This window comes from Chionomys nivalis, chromosome 25 (assembly GCF_950005125.1).
Source record: "Chionomys nivalis chromosome 25, mChiNiv1.1, whole genome shotgun sequence".
Taxonomy (NCBI): domain Eukaryota; kingdom Metazoa; phylum Chordata; class Mammalia; order Rodentia; family Cricetidae; genus Chionomys; species Chionomys nivalis.
The window spans coordinates 5,647,149-5,667,163 of record NC_080110.1 but is presented as its reverse complement, the minus strand read 5'-3'; the positions used below and the strand labels follow the sequence as shown (position 1 = coordinate 5,667,163).

At 45.2% G+C, this 20,015-nt stretch overlaps 1 protein-coding gene across 2 annotated transcripts in view; it reads left to right on the top strand.

Annotated features, from left to right (window-relative positions):
• The first annotated feature begins 13,369 nt into the window (after nt 1–13,369).
• The window catches only part of Slc17a8 (solute carrier family 17 member 8), a 37,579-nt gene continuing 30,933 nt past the window's right edge, over nt 13,370–20,015 (top strand). For both annotated transcript variants that reach the window (XM_057757896.1, XM_057757895.1), the window contains exon 1: nt 13,370–13,488. In XM_057757896.1, the coding sequence (XP_057613879.1) occupies nt 13,388–13,488 (101 nt within the window). In that variant the 5' untranslated portion in view covers nt 13,370–13,387. The remainder of the gene's footprint in view (nt 13,489–20,015) is intronic.

Here is a 20,015-nt window from a genome sequence, read left to right as displayed (position 1 = left end):
TGCGCCTGCAATCTTATCAATCTGGGTTGGAAGCGGGAGGATAGGAACTTTGTGGTTACCCTCTGCTGCAAGAGTTCAAGGCCAGACTGCTGCAAGAGAGCCTGTCTTGAAAAAAATTTATTGAGAGTTGTCCCTCCAGTTCCCCCGTGTTGTCAATGGGGTTTACGTCATCTCTGTCAATCAAGTTGGTGTCCTCGCATCTGCTATTAGGAAACTGCCCTGTGTTTACGCTATGTGTTTCTTTGTGAATCCAGTTTTAAACTGGTGGACATTCTGAAGTTCATTTGAGAAGCAAAGCATTCACATCTCTTGTCTTAAAATAAGTTGGTGGGCATCTGTAGGCGACAGTTGCAGTAAATTGATTTTGGGGAGCGGTTCCCCTCAAAACTGAAAATGAGCTATGCACAGGGTATATAAACAGAAATAGATTATCATGTGTTCTCTTGTTTTTATTTTGGAATGCTAATACCCCTCCTTTTCATATGTTTATTGTACGATCGTATAGGATGTGTGTGTGTGTGTGTGTGTGTGTGTGTGTGTAAAGATCCAGTAGCAAATACAGTGTGTATCAGGCTAAACTGGGCAAACCTTGCCATGTTAAATTCTGACTCCATATTTCTTGTCCTACTTGAGAAGTGTCTGTTCAGTTAATATGCCCCTCCCCCCATTGTTAGGATTATTTGCTTTATAACTGAGTCTCACTATTCTGGTTGGCCTTGAATTCGTAGGCCAACCTACCTCTGCTTCCTGAGGGCTGGGATCAAATGCCAGACAATTGTTTGTTCTTTAGAAGTTTCCTCTGTTCTTTGATGAGTTCATACTTCTATACAATGTATCTTGACCCAGCCACGGCTGATTCTTCCTTTCCGTTCCTAGTAGTAGATTTGTAACTTACTACTCCTGCAATATTTTAGGACAAATGGATTTGTAACAATCCAAGTTCCCTAGAACTGCCATGTCTTTCAAGCTAGAACATGGAGTAAGACATTGGTTTAGATGCATGAGCTCACAGTATAGCCTGGTCGGCATCATTCTCCAGCTCCTGCCTCAGCCTCCTGCAAGACATAACTGCAGTATGCACCACCACACTGGCTAGAACACGTTTTCTATTGCAACCTCTATGTAAAATACACAGAACAAAAGTTGGAGAAAATGTCTTTAGTAAGCATAGTACATCTTATTTATAGTTCGTAAAACCCTAGAAGGGTTTCACAAATTGGTTTGAAACAAATGGAGTTCTGCTCCGTCTCCCTTTCTCTGAGTGAATGTGGAAACAGAAGGCCCAAGACTTGCATGGCTTACGAGGTCAGATTGGGGGTGGACACTATGTTCTTTTCTTTTGTGAGTTCTGCACAAGCTTTAGTAGAGACTGATTTATGTAGCGAGTATGCATGCTGGAAAACTGGTGGAAGACGGGGGAGACGAAGATGAATGAGACCCACACAAGCTCAAGTGTCAGTGACAGGTGGACTGGCAGCACCCAAATGTCATGGGATTAAAGCTGGTAAACCTGGGGAGCGGCGAGTACAGCGAGAGCAGCCATTTCACTAAATGGTGCTTGCTGGTTCCTAGAAATGTTTTCTAGCCCTAGCTCCCGGTGTTACTACAATCTGGAGTACACACGTGCGCAGGCTGCACATACCTGTGTAGTTTCAATGTTCCCATTTTAAAAGGGAAAATTCATGTTGTTGTATCTTATTTAACTTACCCCAAAATGCTGTTTGGTTTTGGATTGATATAACAAATCAGTGAGATACTCCCATTGCTTTTTTTTGGGGGGTGGGGCTCTTTAAGAATTTACATATGTTTGACATTTGGCACGTTTCAGTTCAGACGACTCGGTCTCCACGCACAGCTGGTAGCTTCTGTATTAGGCAGTGCGGTTATGCGTCAGAGCTGCTCTCAGCAGTAAACTGTGGCACCTTTCGGCTTGGCTCCAAACTCCACCAGAGCTGGACGCGCTAGACTTACTCTTTGCTGACAAGCACTGAGCTTCGTCACTAGAGGGTGCCGGAGCTCCGGCATGGGAGCCTAGCTGTAAGCAGGGAGGCGTCCTCAGCAGAGGAGGGCACTGTCCCTTAAGGGAACCTAGCTGTCTGAGCAGAGCAGCTGGGCTGCCTCTGAGCTACTATTGTGAACAGATCCAACTGGGCCACTCTGGCCCGTGCCCTCCAGCAAGGTCTTCCTTGTGGTGGACGTTGGGAGTGTGGGGTTGAGGCCCCCCCCAATCTCTGGAACCCTGTTTTAAGACAAACTTTTTCTTCAAAGACCCTGCTACTTGGGTGTCTTTTTGCTTCTTACTCCTCTTTAGTTGATGAGCTTCTAGCTCATAATTATTAAATCGTTTCCCATTGATGAGGTTTTCAGGTCCCTTCCCCTCCTTGGGAAACTACTCATGGATGCTGGGGAAGGGAGCATTGTCTTCAGTTAATGTAGCATTGGATAGCTCCCACCTGTCCTCTGTGAATGGCCCTGGTTAAACTCAGTGGGACACAAAACAAAACAAAAACACATGGCTGTGGGAATGGAACTTTAGGGTTTGTTGGGAGTGAGAGTCATCGATGCATTATACATGAAATTGTCAAAGAATAAATGTAATAATTTGTTTTCCTGTTTGTATCCTGTGATTTCTGTCTCCTGTGTGACCCTGAATCTGCTACAAAACTATTTAGAAACAGGACTGAAGAGAAGGCTCTGTGGCTAAGAGCAGTGCCTGCTTTTCCAAAGGTCCTGAGTTCAATTCCCAGAAACCACATGATGGCTCACAACCATCTGTAATGAGATCTGATGCCCTCTTGCAGAAGACACCTGGTCAGTTGTCCTCATCAGCTTAGACCATGAAACCCAAGATGGTAATTTCAATAGAACCACCACATACAGGCTGCCCATGCATGCTTCAGCATTGCCAGGGCATAAAATTTCATCATTCATTTGTTCATGGTATACACACACACTAGCAAAAGGCATGGAATAGTATCTGTGTGTCGTATATTAAAACTTAGCCTTTGAGAAGTTCTGAGTTGGGCATGGTGGCTCAGGTATGTAGTCCCAGCATTTGGGAGGCTGAGACCGGTAGATTACTGTGTATGCATTGGCGGCCAGCCTGAGTGGAGTGATGTGCACCTCTAAGGAAGAACAATTTTGAAATTGTTTGAAATGTGCTGATGATGGTGGAAATAAAGTTTGGCTGCTTGAACTCTATTTGATGCTTTCAACACCACCGCCACCCTGCCCTTTTTTAGTATGTCCCTTTGTGCAATGACCTAGGTTGCTAATAAACTCAGTGTTTGACGTTTCTGCAAAGGGGCAGTGTCTGGAATTCGGACGTAAGAATCAACAGCTATACAAGTTTAATCCTACCTATGCCTCTAAGCCTGCTAGCCTTTCTAGCTGCAGCGATTAAACGTTGCCAAAGTGACGCATGCAGAAGGCATGCTAAAAGCATGCAGCGCATGGACTTTGGAGCCAGACAAAGGTGTATTTGCGTGCTTTTGTTTTTTTTTAAATTATGCCAGTTACTTGTTTGTTCATGAGTTGAAACAGCCAAAATTGTGCAAAACAAAACAACAAAAATCCCTTCTCTTTGCGTTCACTTATATGGAGAAAGCTTTGCTGCCTTGACCTTCCCTATCAGCCGCTTGGGTTCTGGGGTTACAGCTTCCAGCATCAAGCCCGGTTCCTCAAGGTCATTTTTGTAAATAGAGGGAAATGTTCCCGTGACGGCAGGTACCCTCCCAAGACTGCTCCCATCTGAGGAGTTACCGGCTGTTTCAGGTTCAGCGATTATGGTTCTGTGACTGACATTCTCTCAGCATCAACCCACACACACAGCAGAGAGCAATCTTCAAGATCTCATTTTTCGAGAGGTCTATGAATAGGCTCAAAGTTAAGTACCCACTTCTCTAGGAATTCTGAACTAAACCCACTTGAGCCCTCTGTGCCTGGGTGGCTGAGTTTGGACCATGGCTGTCACCTTTGTCACCTTTGAATTATATTATGAAATCAGTACTGGTGCCAGGAAGGACTGACTTACTCTAACATGGAATAGCTGCTTTGAATTTATGAAGGACAAATGCTAGGCTTCAGGTCGCAGGTAGCAAGATTGGTTTAATTGTCGACTTGATACAACCTCAAATCATCCTGGCTGATGAGTCTCAGTGAAGGATTGTCTACATTTAATTGGCCTATGGACACGTTAGGGGTGTCTTAAGTCAATGGCCTGGGAGGACTCAACCCACTGTGGGGAGCACCATCCCCTTGGCAGGGAATTCTGGATGGTGTTAAGGAGAGAAACTGAGCAGAAGCAAGGAAGGAAGCATTTCGCCCCTGGCTGTGGATGTGTGACTAGCTGTTTCCAAGTTCCCCTTAGCTTCCCCCCAATGATAACCTATAACCTGTAACTGTAAGGTGAACAGACCCCTCTCTGTCCCTTGCTTTTTGCCGAAGCATTTTATCATGGGAACTTCAGAGAAACCGGAGCATGAGTAAATGTGCTTCTAGCTGGCTGCTCTGCTCTTTGGTGTAGGAGGTCCTGTTTATGTGTTGCTTTCATTGCTTAATGAATAACGAAACGTAGAATCTTCAAATAGCAAATCAGAAGGGGACAGCCAAATTGTCAGGGTACTACACCAAACATACAGGGTGTCTCAAACGACAGGGTATAGTGCTTACAGTCTGGCTGCAACTGTGTGTGTGTGTGTGGGGGGTGTGTGTTTGGGTTTACTCCTCCTTTTCTGTGGTTTCCTTTCTTATATAAATATTTTAAATTATGCATATCTGTGTGTGCCTGGGTGTGTTTGTACACATGTGTGCAGGTGCTGTTGGAGGCCGGAAGACTATGTTAGATCCTCTGGAACTGGAGTGTAGGTGGCTATAAGCCAGAACTATGGGTGCTGGGAACCAAGCTTAGGTCCCCCATAAGCAGCTCGCTCTCTCAACCACTGAGCTGCGTCTCCTGTCCATGGTTTAATGTCTTAAAAACAGTCACGTGATGCTCATGGACACTCCTGCTTTGGAATTAGAGCAAACATTTACTCGAAATGGGTTTAAACGTTTTTCTTTCACAAAGCAGGATGAGTTTTCTTAGGCAAATCGAGGGTCACACCTCCCAAGCACAGGCCGGGTGGTGGCATGTGTGAAGTCCCTGGCGTGTGCCCTAGATACAGCTTCCTCACAATGGATGTGCACCTTCAGACTGCTGCCATGAAGAATAAATGTGCCATTGAGCTCAAGGCGAATGCATTCATTCTTCAAAGACTAAGCCTCCAAGGTGTGACAAATTTAAACCTGTGAGAATCTTGGGGCACGAATTTGAGCAGGCGGTGGCCTTGGCCTCATGTTTGCCCTGCTGAGTAAGCAGTCTGGGAACTGCCACACAGGCTGTGGCTGGGAGCCAGGGAGCCGGCACTGGGTCAGCCTAGGGAAGCTTTTCCAAGAGCAGGCAGAGTCTGAGCCCAGTATATGGAGCCCTCTTAGAAGGGTTTCTGTGCTGGCAGACGGTTACCAAGGAATCAGATTAAGCTGGAAATATTGGGGATGGGATTTGTCTAGATAATTCCCAGGGTCCAGTAATTCCCAGAGTCCTTCTGAAATTGGAGATCATGTTAATATTGCTATCTTTAAGCACAGACTATATATGATCCTCCTGCCTCAGCCTCCTCAAGTGCGAGGCTGCTGTATTGGTCGACCGAATAACTTTTGTTTAACATTATAGCCCAGGTTGGTCTTTGCTGTGCACCGCACCCCCATCTCTGCACTCTGTGCGCGCTGGCACCTAGTTCGCGAGCTTCAGGCAAGGGGGCTAGAGGTTAAAATACACAGACACACACAGACAGAGAGACAGCGACACGGGTCATCCTTGAATTCCCCAAGAATGCCCCTTTATTGTGTTCAGGGGCAGATTACATAGAGATAGCCACGCCCCAGCCAAACCCACCAGAAACCACTCTCCTGCCATCAGGAACTCCTGAAGGTCTCGTGCTCAGAGCAGCTGTAGGCACTCAGATCAGGGGATTACAAGAAATTCAGGATCTGGGGGCTCACTGCTCCCAAACAGGTCTTAAAATCCTAACAGGGAGCCGGGCAGTGGTGGCGCACGCCTTTAATCCCAGCACTCGGGAGGCAGAGGCAGGCGGATCTCTGGGAGTTCGAGGCCAGCCTGGTCTACAAGAGCTAGTTCCGGGAGAGGCACCAAAGCTACAGAGAAACCCTGTCTCGAAAAACCAAAAAAAAAAAAAAAAAAAAAAATCCTAACAGGGCCCCTTGCTTCCATCTCTCAAATGCCGGGATAATAAGCATGAACCATGACTTCAAACAATTTTTCTGTGTCTACATTGTGTGTGTGGCATGCATGTGTATATGTGGGTACGTATAGATGCCAGAGGATGTTGCGTGTCTTCCTCAATCACGCCACATACATATTGAGGCAGTATATCTCACTTTAGAGAGCTTGCTCGGGAGTTATCCTGTCTCCAGGTGCGGGCTTCACAGGTGGCCACCATGCCTTCTGGGTGTCAGAACTCCCGTCCCCATGCTTGGGTGGCAAGCACCTGTACCAGCTGACCCATCACCGCAGCTCTCTCCTAATAACTTTAGATGATAAAGGAGAAGTGAAATTAATGTCAGCTTAAAAGATTTTGTATTTAGGCAGCAACAAAGCAAATAACCAAATAAATAATCGACGGTGTTATTTGTAGCTAACCGTCAGTAATCTGAGTATTTTGGAAGTTTAATTCACAGGAATTTGATGTGTATGTAGAATAAATAACATTATTTGAAGACAGTGGCCGATTTCTGCAAAGGGGGTGGGATGTTTGCTGTGAATGAATCTGTTTCATCTACAAAGCCCCAGAAGATGTCACTGTTTCCCAAACGGTCATCATATTAGCCTCTTCTAGGCGCATTCTTGGGACATAAATAGGCAGGGGAAAACCTTGTCAGGGATGTTTGGCTTGCGGTGAGAAGAGCAGGACCTCAAGAGGAAGGCAACTCACTGAAATAGTCTGGTCACTCAGGGTTCTGCCTGCACCGCAGTCATGGCAAAGTCAGGTCAGGGAGCTGGCTTAGTCCGTGAAGGTGCCTCATAGCCTGATCCCGGGCATTCACAGGAGAGAAGGAGAAACCCAGCTCTGGCATGTTGTTTTCTGATGTCCATGGTCATGGTGTCTGTCTGTCTGTCTCTCTGACACATACAAACAAACATAAATTGAAAAGACAAGGTGATAAAATAGTCCCATATGCCTTGTAATATTGACTTGTTGTAGCATTTAGGTTTGGATTATTTATTTATTTATTTATTTATTTTGGATTTTCGAGACAGGGTTTCTCCGTGGCTTTTGGTTCCTGTCCTGGAACTAGCTCTTGTAGACCAGGCTGGCCTCGAACTCACAGAGATCTGCCTGCCTCTGCCTCCCGAGTGCTGGGATTAAAGGCGTGCGCCACCACCGCCCGGCTAGGTTTGGATTTTATGATACAACTGAATTCACTAACTTTACTAGATTTTATCATTTATTTTGATTTTGGATGCCACCTAAGTATCTTTGACATTTTGAAGGTTGCTCTTTATGGAGTATTAAGCAAAATCAGATTTTTTTTCCTATGGTATAATGATCACATGGTGAAAGGAACCAAAATCTTCCAATTTCCTCAGGGGGGCAGGGAGGGGCTCAGCATATTTCTCAAAGCTACCTGGAAGACCCCCAAGAATAAATCGAGCCTCAGTTCTGGACAGTCTAGTTTGCGAGTCCTTATTAGCTCCTACAGTAAATAGCGAATGTAACCAACTAATAAACGAGAATGTCTAGTTTGGCTTCTGATTTTGGATGCATTAGTTAATGATCAATTGACCCTTCTCCTTTGGCTTCTGATGGCATGTTATGGTGAGCGTATGTATCCAGTCAGCACCATTTACCTTTTGGCTGGGAAACAAAGGAAAAGAGAAAAGGATTGGGGTTCCACTGCAAGACCTCCCGTTTGGCCCCGCCTCCTCAAGGACCTGGTAACACCAAGCCGAGGAGGAAGCCTTTATTTGGCGCATGCACGTTTGGGTTGTGGAGGAGGAAAGCGTTTATTCAATCTTCCATTTCTAGGTCACATTTCATCACTGGGGGAAGTCAGGGCAGAACTCCAGGCAGGAACCCAGGGGCAGGAACTGAAGCAGAGAGGTAGAGATAGGCTTTTTACTGGCTTGCTGTGTAGCTCTCTGTTTAGCTGGCTTTGTTTCCAACTTTCGACAGAAATTTTAGTATCCTACGGCAAGAAAAAGATACGAAGTGGAATCAGCAGCGTAAATACGTGACTTAGAACGCACACAAGCAATTTTGAAAGATAATAAATTAAAAATTAAGTCCTGTGTGTCACAATGAATGGAAAGTGATAGAACAAAGGCACAATTCTTTAAGAATTGAACTATAGCAAGAAAGACAGCCTGTAGCTCACTGAAATCCAATATAACTTGTAAAAATTTCATACATCGCTGGGTGGTGGTGACACATGTCCTTAGCTCCAGCACTTGGGAGGTAGAGGCAGGTTGGTTTCCGTGAGTTTGAGGCCAGCCTGGTCTACATAGTGAGACCCTGCCTCAAAAATTAAAAATGAAAAGTTCATATGAATTGTATTTTCCTTCATATTGAACTCTAATATATATAGTTCTAGCCATACACAGACTAAGCTTTTCTACATCTTTTCTAGTAATAAGTGTTAATGATGCAGAAGTTTGTAAGAGAAATATTTTCCTGTAGTGTTTATAAAGTTATAAAATCTGCTAAAGTTTTGCAAATTCTGTCGACACCATCCAGTGCTTCATTTTAATTAGGTCTATTTTAAATATCTCTATTTTTTGAGGCTATAATTTAACTACGATATTTTTGAGGGCCCTTCAGATCCAAACTAGAACACGGCCGCGTATCTAACAGCTCTGGCACAGAGTTAGGAGACAAGTTCTAAAGCTGGGCTTCTTATCCCATCAGGTAAGTTTCTTAGCTGTGTGAGCTTCAGCTGATCTATTTAACCCCTCTGTGACTCAGTTCTCTCATTGTGTGTCACCTAAAGATAGAAGCTACTCAGGGTCGTTGTGGGGATTAAGGGACCCAACGGATAGTAATTGCTTGAATCCTGGCACCTGGGAAATGCTCCCCAAATCATAGTGATTAATGTCATTGGGCATCCACAGCACCAACAGACTCATGCCCAGTGCTTTTTGCAGGAATGGCTGGTGTCCTCAGCAGCCATGGACCCTCAGAGACTCAAGTGATCTTTGCTGAGTTCTGCTCCCAGCTAAGGAGGTAATATATAAATATCCTGAAACTGTTTGGGAATTGCATGATGGAGTAGAAGCTCTGCTAGGGGATGCTTTCTGTGGAAGAGACTGCTTCTCATATTTTATTGACTTGCATCATTTTCTTTAAGCACGTGAGTGATCTTTGAGGGGATAGGGGTAGAAGGACTAGACATGTGGTTCCCTGGGGCCTTAGGGTTCTGTATTGTGCAGGGTTGCATTGACGAGGTTGGCAGCAAGAAAATATTCTTTTAAGAGCACAGGGCTGGGCAGGTGTGTGTGTGTATGCATGCAAACTGAAAAACTGTTCCTAAAGCTCATATGCAAAATATGTAGAATGAACCAAAGGAGTTTTTTAAAAGAGCAAAGTTGAAGGACTTTCATTTTTCTCATCCAAAGCTTATAAAGCTACAGTCAGACAGTGTGATACTGATGGATTAAGTAGGTATATAGATTGATGGAACAAGATTCAGAGTCCAAAGATCTTCATGGTTTTGTTCAAAATATAAGTGACAATGCAATTCACTGGCAAAGCAAAGAGAGCTTTTCCAGGCTGAGGGGATGGTTCAGCCATACTTTTACATTTACCTTTAAGGATGAGCACCTGAATTCAGTCTTCAGAAACCATGTGTAAACACCCAGTCTGGGAGCACACACTTGTAATCCCGATAAGGAGGTGGGGCAGGAGGGCTTGCTGGCTGGCTAGTCTAGCCTACTGGGTGAACTCCTGACCACTGAGAAATCCTATTGCAGAGGAGATGGAGGGCGTCCTGAGGATGACATGAAGCTAGTTCCCGTGTGCACATGTGTATTCACGTGTATTTGCACACGCAAGCGCACACACACACTAATAAAGAATTGCATTTCTCACAAAGGACGCTAAAACAATTGAATTTTCACAAGATGGATTTGAATATTTGTCTTACAGCACGCATAAGGATAAACTCACCATGGGCCACAGACTTAAGTGCTGAGACAAAGAATCCCTTAGTATAAAAGACAGGAGAAAACCCGTGAGGCTTCAGAACAGCTTAAGCAAAGTTCGTAAAAGAAAAAAAAAAACTGGATCAGTTTCTAACCTCATCAAAACACAAAAGATCTGCCCTTCAACACATAGAAGGAAGAAAGCGAGGAGACAAAGAGACCGGGGAAACATTTGCAAAACTGACAAAGAACCTGTGCCCAGAACACATACCCATGGTATCATTAATCAGCAGGGAAAACCCACTTAAAATGTGCAAAGTGTCTGAATAGGAATTTTATGCCCCCTCCCCCGCCACCACACACACAAAACGATGCCAATGGCTTCTAAACAATGGAAAGATGGCAATGTCACCAGTCATAATGCAGATTAAAAGCACAGTGGCATGTGTTGTATCCACTACAATGGCTACACTGGAAAAAGTCAGCAAGTCTTGGCATGGATAAGGAGGAATGGGAAACACCATACGTGCTAGAGGGACTGTCAAATACTGCAACCACTTCAAAGATCATCAGGCAGTTCCTTCAAAAGCGAAGCACACATTTTCATATCACCTACTAAGCATTTGCCCACGAGAAATAAAAACAGAAAGCCATATACAAATGCTCATCATAGTTTTCCTCATGACAATCAAAATAAAAATAGTGAAATGTGCATCAACAAATCAGTGGATGGACAATGTGTGGTGCATCTGCACAATGACATGCCATTGACATATACAGTGCATCCACATAATGACATGCCATCGAGATATGCAGTGCATCCACACAGTGACATACCATTGACATATGCAATGTATCCACACGATGACATGCCATTGACATATGCAGTGTATCCACACAATGACATGCCATTGACATATGCAGTGCATCCACACAATGACATATCATTGACATATGCAATGTATCCACACAGTGACATGCTAGTGACATATGCAGTGTATCCACGCAATGACATGCTACTGACATATGCAGTGTATCACACAGTGACATGCCATTGACATATGCAGTGCACCCACACAATGACATGCCATTGACATATGCAGTGCATCCACACAATGACATACCATTGACATATGCAGTGTATCCACACAATGACATGCTATTGACATATGCAGTGTATCACACAGTGACATGCCATTGACATATGCAGTGCATCCACACAGTGACATGCCAATGACATATGCAGTGCATCCACACAATGACATACCATTGACATATGCAATGTATCCATACAGTGAGATGTTGGTAATAGTGAAAAGGAACTGATACGTGCTATGAGTTGGCTATCTCTCATACCGAAAGAAGTGAACCACAAGAGACCAAACCACACATGATTCTATTAACAGGAAATGGCCAGAGCAGCCAGTCTACAGAAGCAGTCCATGGGCCAGAAGGCGGTATGTGTGACAATTAACGGTGAGTATGAGAGCGCTTGGAGATTAACAGTGAGTATGTGGTATCTAAGCAGGCGATAGAAATACTTGAAAATGGCTTCATGGAGATGATTGTGCACATTGGCAAATTTGACAAAGCCTCATTGCTCTGTCCACTTTGGAAGAGATCGACAATGTTCTTTGGAAATGCAAATAAATAGCTGTGTGATCTCAGCCACAGCTAACTTCTTCTTGCCTCAGTTTCCAGGCAGTAAAATTGGGAAAAAGAAGAAGTCACTAAACATAAAGCTGCAGTAGGGCGATCGCTATGGTGTGCCGAGAGAATGTGTAGCACAGCCTTGACTACAGGAAGAGCTTGGTAGGCGCTAGTTCTACTGAGTCTACTAAGACCCAGTGCTAATTTAACTCAATTCAGATCTGGAGGAGGGTTTGGACTGCTCTGTGCAGAGAACACAACTAGCCTGTGGAAATAGTTCCTGGGATCCTGAAGGTCTAGATATGCACAGGATGTCTCACAGCAATCTTGGGTTTGGAGTCTCAGCTTCCAAGACAACGCTGTCTCCTCAAGGCAGCAGTAGTCATGGAGACATCATCTTGAAGCCTGTAGCCGTGGAAGCAGCTGGCTATTTCCACAAAGGTCCAGCAGGTGCCTAGGTCACAGTCATTATCATCCAGGTCCAGGCAATTTGGTGGCATGGAAGAGGGCCAGCTTGCCCAGTCTAAAGGCTTTGGAGTGATGCCTTCGTGAGACAGGAGTCTCTGGAAGCTGTGTAGATGAAGGGGCAAGGAAAGCTACCCAAGCAAGGAGTATCTCTTGAGGAAAGTCCCAGAAGCAACAGGGAACTTGCTGAGTTGAGCTAGTGTTGCCATGGAGAGCAGAGGGAAAGGAAACAAGGGGCAGCGTCCCCAGAGAAGTTTCGGGTGCCGCGCAGGTGGTAGGACAAGCTCAGGTGCCCTTACTTAGTCCTAAAGGTGCCAGGGTGTCATCCCTCCTGGATGCGGTCGCCTGGAGTATGCGTTCAACCTAAAGTGCACAACATCCAGGCTTGTGTCTGTTGAAAAACTGCCTCCTTGCTACTCTGAAGGGAATAAAAGGCACGAAGTGGTGGCCGAGAGCCCGTGCACGGGGCTGGACCTCAGGAAAGGGGAGGGCTTGTAAATGTTTCATAAACTTCCCTCTGGGCTTCTGCCCTGGCTGGGAGCCCATTAATAAGCCCAGGCTGCAGAGGGGCAGGTGCTGTCTTGGTTTCTATAACATCACCCCAGGAGGAAGCTGACAGCACCACCACCGGCCAGCTGAGGGAGGCAGGAGGGGCTGGGGCTGGCCTCCAATGCTGCTGCTGCTGCTCTCAGGAGCCCCTGCGCACTGGAGCACACTTTAACTTCTCCAGCAGCTGCCAGAGAGACGGGCTGTGCTCAGTCTGAGCGTGGCTGCCCGAGACAGCGGCCACAGGCTGCTTGCTGTTCAGCCGGTAGCCGGTGCAAGGGGCTGGATTCCTAACCAGCAGCCCCTCAGCCTTGTTTATTCTGGAGCAAGAAGAGAGGGGTTTCTCTTCTCAGAACACCTGGACTGGCCTTCGCCTTATTTTTGATTTTTAAATAGTTTCTCCCCTCATGAGAACTGAATTTCGGGTGTTCCTCAAGGGCAAAGACAGTGCCTGAGCCGGAGATGAGAAAGGACGAGAGCTCCTGAGGCCGCCTGCCAAGGGCTCAGAGGTGCCCCCCACCATTCAAAATGCCGTTTAAAGCATTTGATACCTTCAGAGAAAAAATTCTGAAACCTGGGAAGGAAGGAGTGAAGAATGCCGTGGGAGATTCTCTGGGGATCTTACAAAGGTAAACTCTAAACTCAAACTTGAGGTTTATTTCTGAGTACCAACGTCTAACAAATTTTGAATCATGTTGATAAAACCTCGTTTTAATGGGAAGAGGGGTGGGTTAGGTTAGCTAGTTTCTGGAGTTTCTTCTAGAGCCAAGTCTGTGCCTGGAGACAAAAAGATGCATCGGAAAGCCCTAGGTCTTGCCTAGCATGCACACGTCCCGGGGTTCAATCCTCAACTCCGGGATGCAGTGGGAGTGTTAACAAGTTAGAGAAAGGCTCTGTTTATCTGCACTCTATGTGTCTGTTAAGACCAGCACTCACAGCTGGCGTTATTATACATGGTGTGGTGTGCTTGTCATCGCACCAAACAGAAACTTTGGAGGCAGTATTTCAGGCAGTATTAATTCAGTAGTAATGAGAGTTTGCCTGAAGTTGAGATAACTTGAGATGTTCACTATTGTAGTCAAATACTTCCAGTGTTGTTTTTTCTTCTGGGTTTAAACACAAAATACACAATACAGAGTCTGTAAAATGGCTCTTCGTGACATTCTCAAAAAGGAGAGGGGTTGAGATGGTAACTTAAAACATTAGGGAAAATTCAAAGGCTGTCAGTGAATTCAAAGAGGTTTTAGTCTGTGCCCCCAATCAATATTCTAATGTAAGTTATACTCCTACTAGCAGGAGAGTTTACTGTGTATGATAGAACTGGTGTCACGTTTTAATCTGTCCATGCTTTAGACAACAGGGAAAGTCTTCTCAGGTTAATCAGTAGTCCTTGTGTGCGCAGTAATATTATTTTATTTCCCGATATAGGAAATGGGAATAATAGCCTTGATATACTTTTTGTGTGTTTGAATAATTACTTCTAACCCTCGTGTGAAAAATGTGATTTGGCTTCTTCCTTGAACATAAATGTCAAAGCTTTAGTGCTTAAAAAGACCGCATGTAGGTAACCTGGGTGAGGTCTCAGATTCTTCCCCTCTCTCGTATGTTATACCATATCTTCTTCTTGGTGCTGAGTTTGTCGCTCCGGATCAGGATGGAGTTAGCAACCTTTTTGCTTTAGTAACTAAAAACAGAAAGACTTCCCTCTGCGATGCCAGGCCATCATGTGCAGATGGAAATGCATCCCCGTGATAGCCCGGGAACCAGCCAAACATGCAAAATGATTATAATATTTTCTAAATGAGTGTTTCATCCCTTTGCTTGCTCTCTCTCCAGGTAGCATCTTATTGAGGGTGTCAGTCACTTGATCATAAATGTGAAAAAAAGCCATTACACATTACACATGACACATTACACATAACACATTACACAGTGTCCTGGACTTATCCAAGGGATGACAAAGAAATCTGGCAATGTCAGGAACGAAAACCCTGGCTTCGGGCCAGGGCCACCACTGGAGCTACACCCTCTACTGAGTTTGTGAAGACTTGACAAGTACTTAGTCATCAGAAATGGTGCCTTTGAACCCCACTGAGGCTGTTATCAGCCCATTCCTTCCATGGTTCCATTCATCCCATGAGTGACGTAGAGTCAGATTTTGTCCTCAATTTTTTTTTTTTTTTTTGAGACAGGGTTTCTCTGTAGCTTTGGAGCCTGTCCTGGAACTCCCTTTGTAGACCAGGCTGGCCTCGAACTCACAGAGATCCGCCTGCCTCTGCCTCCCAAGTGCTGGGATTAAAGACGTGCGCCACCACCGCCCGGCTGTCCTCAATTATTATACATTGGATTTCATCAATAAGAAGAAAGGGTGTTTGTTTCCTATTTTATTATAAGCATATTTAATGTGAAGCAACTTTCCACTGATTGCTTTGTTTCTGAAAATTTATCATTTATTTAGAAATAGGAAATGTCTGTCTTTTTGTTTTGTTTTGTTTTCTGTTTTTCGAGACAGGGTTTCTCTGTGGCTTTGGAGCCTGTCCTGGAACTAGCTCTGTAGACCAGGCTGGCCTTGAACTCACAGAGATCCACCTGCCTTTGCCTCCTGAGTGCTGGAATTCAAGGTGTGCGCCACCACTGCCTGGCCGGAAATGTCTATCCTAAGAGCTGTTTCTACCCTTTGGCTGGATGATGCACGTGGGGAGAACTCTGTGTACCAAGTCAGCTGGCTCAGGTTCAGAACTGAGTTAGTAACTCCCAAGTTACACAGCCTTAACTTGAAAAGGAATTGTGCATCCGAGGCTCTTTGGCCAGCGCCTGGAGCAGTGGTTCTCAACCTTCCTAAGGCTGTGACCCTTTAGTGCAGTTCCTCATGTTGTGGTGACCCCCAAGCATAAAATTACTTTTGTTGTTGCTTCATAACTGTAATTTGCTACTGCTATGAGTCAAAATGTAAAAATCTGATATGTGACCCCCCCAAAGGGTCATGACCCACATGTCGAGAACTGTTGGTCTAGAGAATGGTACCCTAGAACAGCTAGCACAAGGCTAGGTGGAGAGTACCTAGATGTATGCTGGACAGTGTCATTGTTGACATAATATGGGATAGCTTTAGAATAGACACACCAAACCCAAGATTCAGAGTGTTCATCGGTGGGCCTTAGGTAGAAATGGCTGGGAGGGAAAGGCAGGAAAGATAATAACAATACTTGATAATAATAATACTTGAGCAGCGGTCTAGCAGACCCTCAGCTTCGCAATCTTTGCATCAGAACTATTCAGACCAGCTCTGCCACACGTCTATAAGATGATTACATGCAAAGTGTCCTGCCAAGAATCCGGCATACAGGGGACATTTCCCCCTTTCCTTGTGGCTTTCGCATAAAACCAGGTGCTATCCTCCAAGCTTAGCAATTAAGCACAGTGTTTAATTGTTTTCTGAGTGCAAAGGCATAGGGAAGGTAGAGCCCTGCTGTCCACTCCACGGGGGAAGGGAGTTACGGGCACAGTCTTTCCTAATATTAAGACCGAGAGTGCTGGCTCAATGGAATTCCTGAGATGTTTTTTAAATCATGGATTGCTCCTCCTGGCTAGGGGAGTGGCCGTCAGGCAGGGAAACCTTAGAGAGTTCACGCATAGGGTTGATTACAGGCAGGCATCATCAGCCCTTCCTGGAGGAGAAGCGGCTGAACAATTGTTCACTGATGGCACAATGATAGTTCAGAAGTGGGGAGTGAACCAAGATACCCGCTCTTATAGTGGAGCCTTGCACTGAACTAGGAATGTGTGCCCTGAAATGAGCAAGCAAATTTGTTCAGCTTTGAGTGACGATGAGTGCATGATTGTTCATCTGTGAAAATACAATGATTATGGCAAGTGCATAGCATGTTCCAGACACTGTGACTTATTTAATACTGTTTAAAAACCCATGAAGAGGAGACTATGACCTTTGCAGTTTTATAGATGAAGAAATCAAGGCACAGAGAGGTTGTGTAAGCTGTCTGAGGGCACACAGCTTGAAGTGCAGGTTGGGCTTTAAACCAGAAGTTCTATGAGAGAGGAGGGGGGCCTGGTGTGAGCTTTTGAAACCTCAAAACTGGTGACATACCTCCTCCAACAAGGCCACACTTCCTCTAACAAGGCAACACCTCCTAATCCTTCCCAAACAGTTCACCAACTGGGGGCTAAGCATGCAAATATTTGAGCCTTTCTCGTCCAAATACAACACCATCTCTCCAGCCCTACACATTCTGTTTTCATAGTTTTGATTGTGCCAGCTCCTGAGAAGTATTTTTGGCCACACGGTCTCTTGATACTCTGATGTGCTCCATCTTCCCCCAGCATGCTAGGAGCTGGGTCTAACCTACTAGGAAGGCATGGCTTCATTCTAGAATGCATGTTGTCTTTCTTTGAGATTTTCTTAGGAAGCTCATCTGATGCTTCCCCTCACATAGTATTATGGGTGTGTTAGATAATATGGCTCTAGCAGTTAGATGGCCCTTCTTGTATCCTGGGTAAGTTGTGGGCCATGTTCTTGCCTTTGGATCTTATTTAAAGTGGGGTTTTCAGTGTATGGTTTGATCATGGAAGAAATATGTCAGAACAATACTCCTAGTGTAAAACACAGTGTCTCCAAAGCTCTGTGTGTCCTTAAATAGTAGCAAATGCCAAGTGAAGTAGTTTTTCCTTTACTTGGGAGGGGATGCTCTGGAATGCTCCAAATCAAGCTTGTGTGTGCATGTGTGTGTGTGTGAGTATATGTGTGTGTATGTGTGTGTGCATACACGTGCATCTATAAATCTTAGCATTTATTTGTCATACATGTGTTTTATGAGGCATTCAGAGTAATTGTCATTTTTTGCTAATGAGCTCTAAAAACATGTTATCTATAGATCCCTATGATATCCCACAGATAATCCTGAAGGTCTCTGGCTAGAAGTCATCGTTAATCTCATAAGATCTCACCATTGAGCTCACTTCGAAGGACGTACCTCAGGAAGCAGGGCCCTGATTTGAACCTTTAAGATTTGAACACTCAGGTCCCTTATCTAACCATAGGCAGAAACCTCTTCCTCCCTCCTCCTCTTCCTCCCTCCTCCTCTTCCTCCCTCCTCCTCTCTCCCCCCTCCTCTCTCTCATCTGTTTTCCCTCCTCTTATATTTTTGTCTTGTCTTCCCCTCCTCCATCCCTTTTTTCTTTCCTTCTTTTCTCTTTCTTTTCTTCCTCCTCCCCCTCCTTCTCTCCTTCCTTTTCCCTCTTCTCCCCCACTCTCTTTCTTTCCTCCTCTCCCATCCCCCCTTCCTCCTCTTCATTCTTCTCCACTTTTTTCCTCCCCCTACTTCCTCTCTAGCTACCCTCTTTCCTCTCTTCCCCTCCAACTGCCCCCCTTTTCCTTCCTCATTCTTCCCATTGGCTCTCCTTCCTCCTCATTCTCTTCATAGCAAGCAAACTCAGGGCCTTGTTCCTGGGAAACCCGTGCTCTATGCTAGGGCTGGAGGTTTGTTGTTAGTCTGCTTCCCAGACAAGGCTAACAGCCCAGGCTGGCTTTCACCCCAGCCTTCTGAGTATCTGGGTAACAGGCTCATATGAGAGGACCTACACACAGATCTCCCTGTCCGCTGGCCAAGTCCTAACCTCCTGGGCTCAGTCCTCTTCATCGGTCTTTTGAGCAGCTTCTTATTAAGAGTGTAGGCCACTGTTTCTGACTTTATTTTCTAGTCTCAGGATTCTCTTTTATATTTTTTCCAAATCCCCCAATACATACGTCTAATAGCTAAATCCTGTAAATTCTTCTAAGTGCAATGCCTTCTTCCTTCCCTCCTCCTCTTCTCCTCCTTCATCTCGCTCAAGTGTTTCTGATAACAAAGAACTTACCTGGAACCATGTAGGTCGCTCCCGAGACTCTAGGAAAAGCAGTTTTCTTTGCAAGATCAGAATCTTAAGAGGCAGTTAAGACACTGGGTGCCTATGGATAACATTTGTTTGCTGAATTTATTTGCTCCTAGATGTGATTTTTTTAAAAAAAATTTTCTACTTTTGATAGGGAAGTGGCTTAAAAATCACTAAATATATTTTCTTCTTTTGAGTTTCAGCTGTAGGTGTTCTGCAAGTCTACGGAGTGGCAATAGAGATTGGTGGGGATTGTCACAAAAGGGGAGACTCATTTGCAGCCAGGAGAGAGTGTGGACTTCATAATTCTAGGTCTTCAAAATTTGACCAAAACTCCATTTATTTTCAGACCAACTTCAGATTTTTAAACTCTGGAGATTAATCCAGATTGCCTAAAATACCCTCTCCGTGAACACACCATGCCAAGGCCAAATGTGGCCACATATCTGCTGGTGTGTTACCAGTGGCCTCAAGGTCTTAGGATGGAAATCAGTGATGACCGCACTGAGACTCAGTTTTAAAAAAACCTCACACTGGAGCAGGAAAGGGGAAACTCCAGAACAGCACGGACGGACCTCCAAACCTCTGAAATTGCAGCATGTTATGGTGGATCCTAATCCAATAGGGTTGTGGCCTTGTAAGGAGACATTTAGAAAGACTTACGAGACATCGAGGGTGTAGAGGAAAGGGCCGTGTGAGAACACCAGAGGTGGGAGTCCACCTGCAGGTCAAGAGCAGAGGCCGCAGAAGAGACCAAACTGGCCAAAAGCGCAACCTTGAACTTGCAGCTTCAAGACCTGTTACAAGATACACTTGCTTACATTCCTCCCTCTGTGGAATTATGTCGTGGACATCCTACCAAACAGTGTTCTTGCTTGCAGTCACATTTATCCCAGAACTGGTGTTGTTTGTTTGTTTGCCCGTATGTTCAGTGAGGGCTGGCTGGTCGCTGAAATGGAAGGAAGTTAAAGGCACAGACCACGACTTCACTAGAGGCACCTAACGAAGCTTCACTTTTAAAGTACGCGTCTTGCTAATTGAATTATTGCTGTAGCCAAATACCTGCCAAAAGACAATTCGAACGGAGGTGAGGTCAGTGTTGGCTCCTCGCCTGAAGGGACATAGCGGTGAAGGCACGGTGCCTAGAGTGGATGGTGGCTGCGGAGATCCGAGTCTGAGGCTGGCGGTGGCTCACATCTGGGTAGACCAGGAAGCAGCGGTAGGTCAGGAAGCAGGGCTGGGTTATAGACTGCAAGGCTTAGCCCACTTG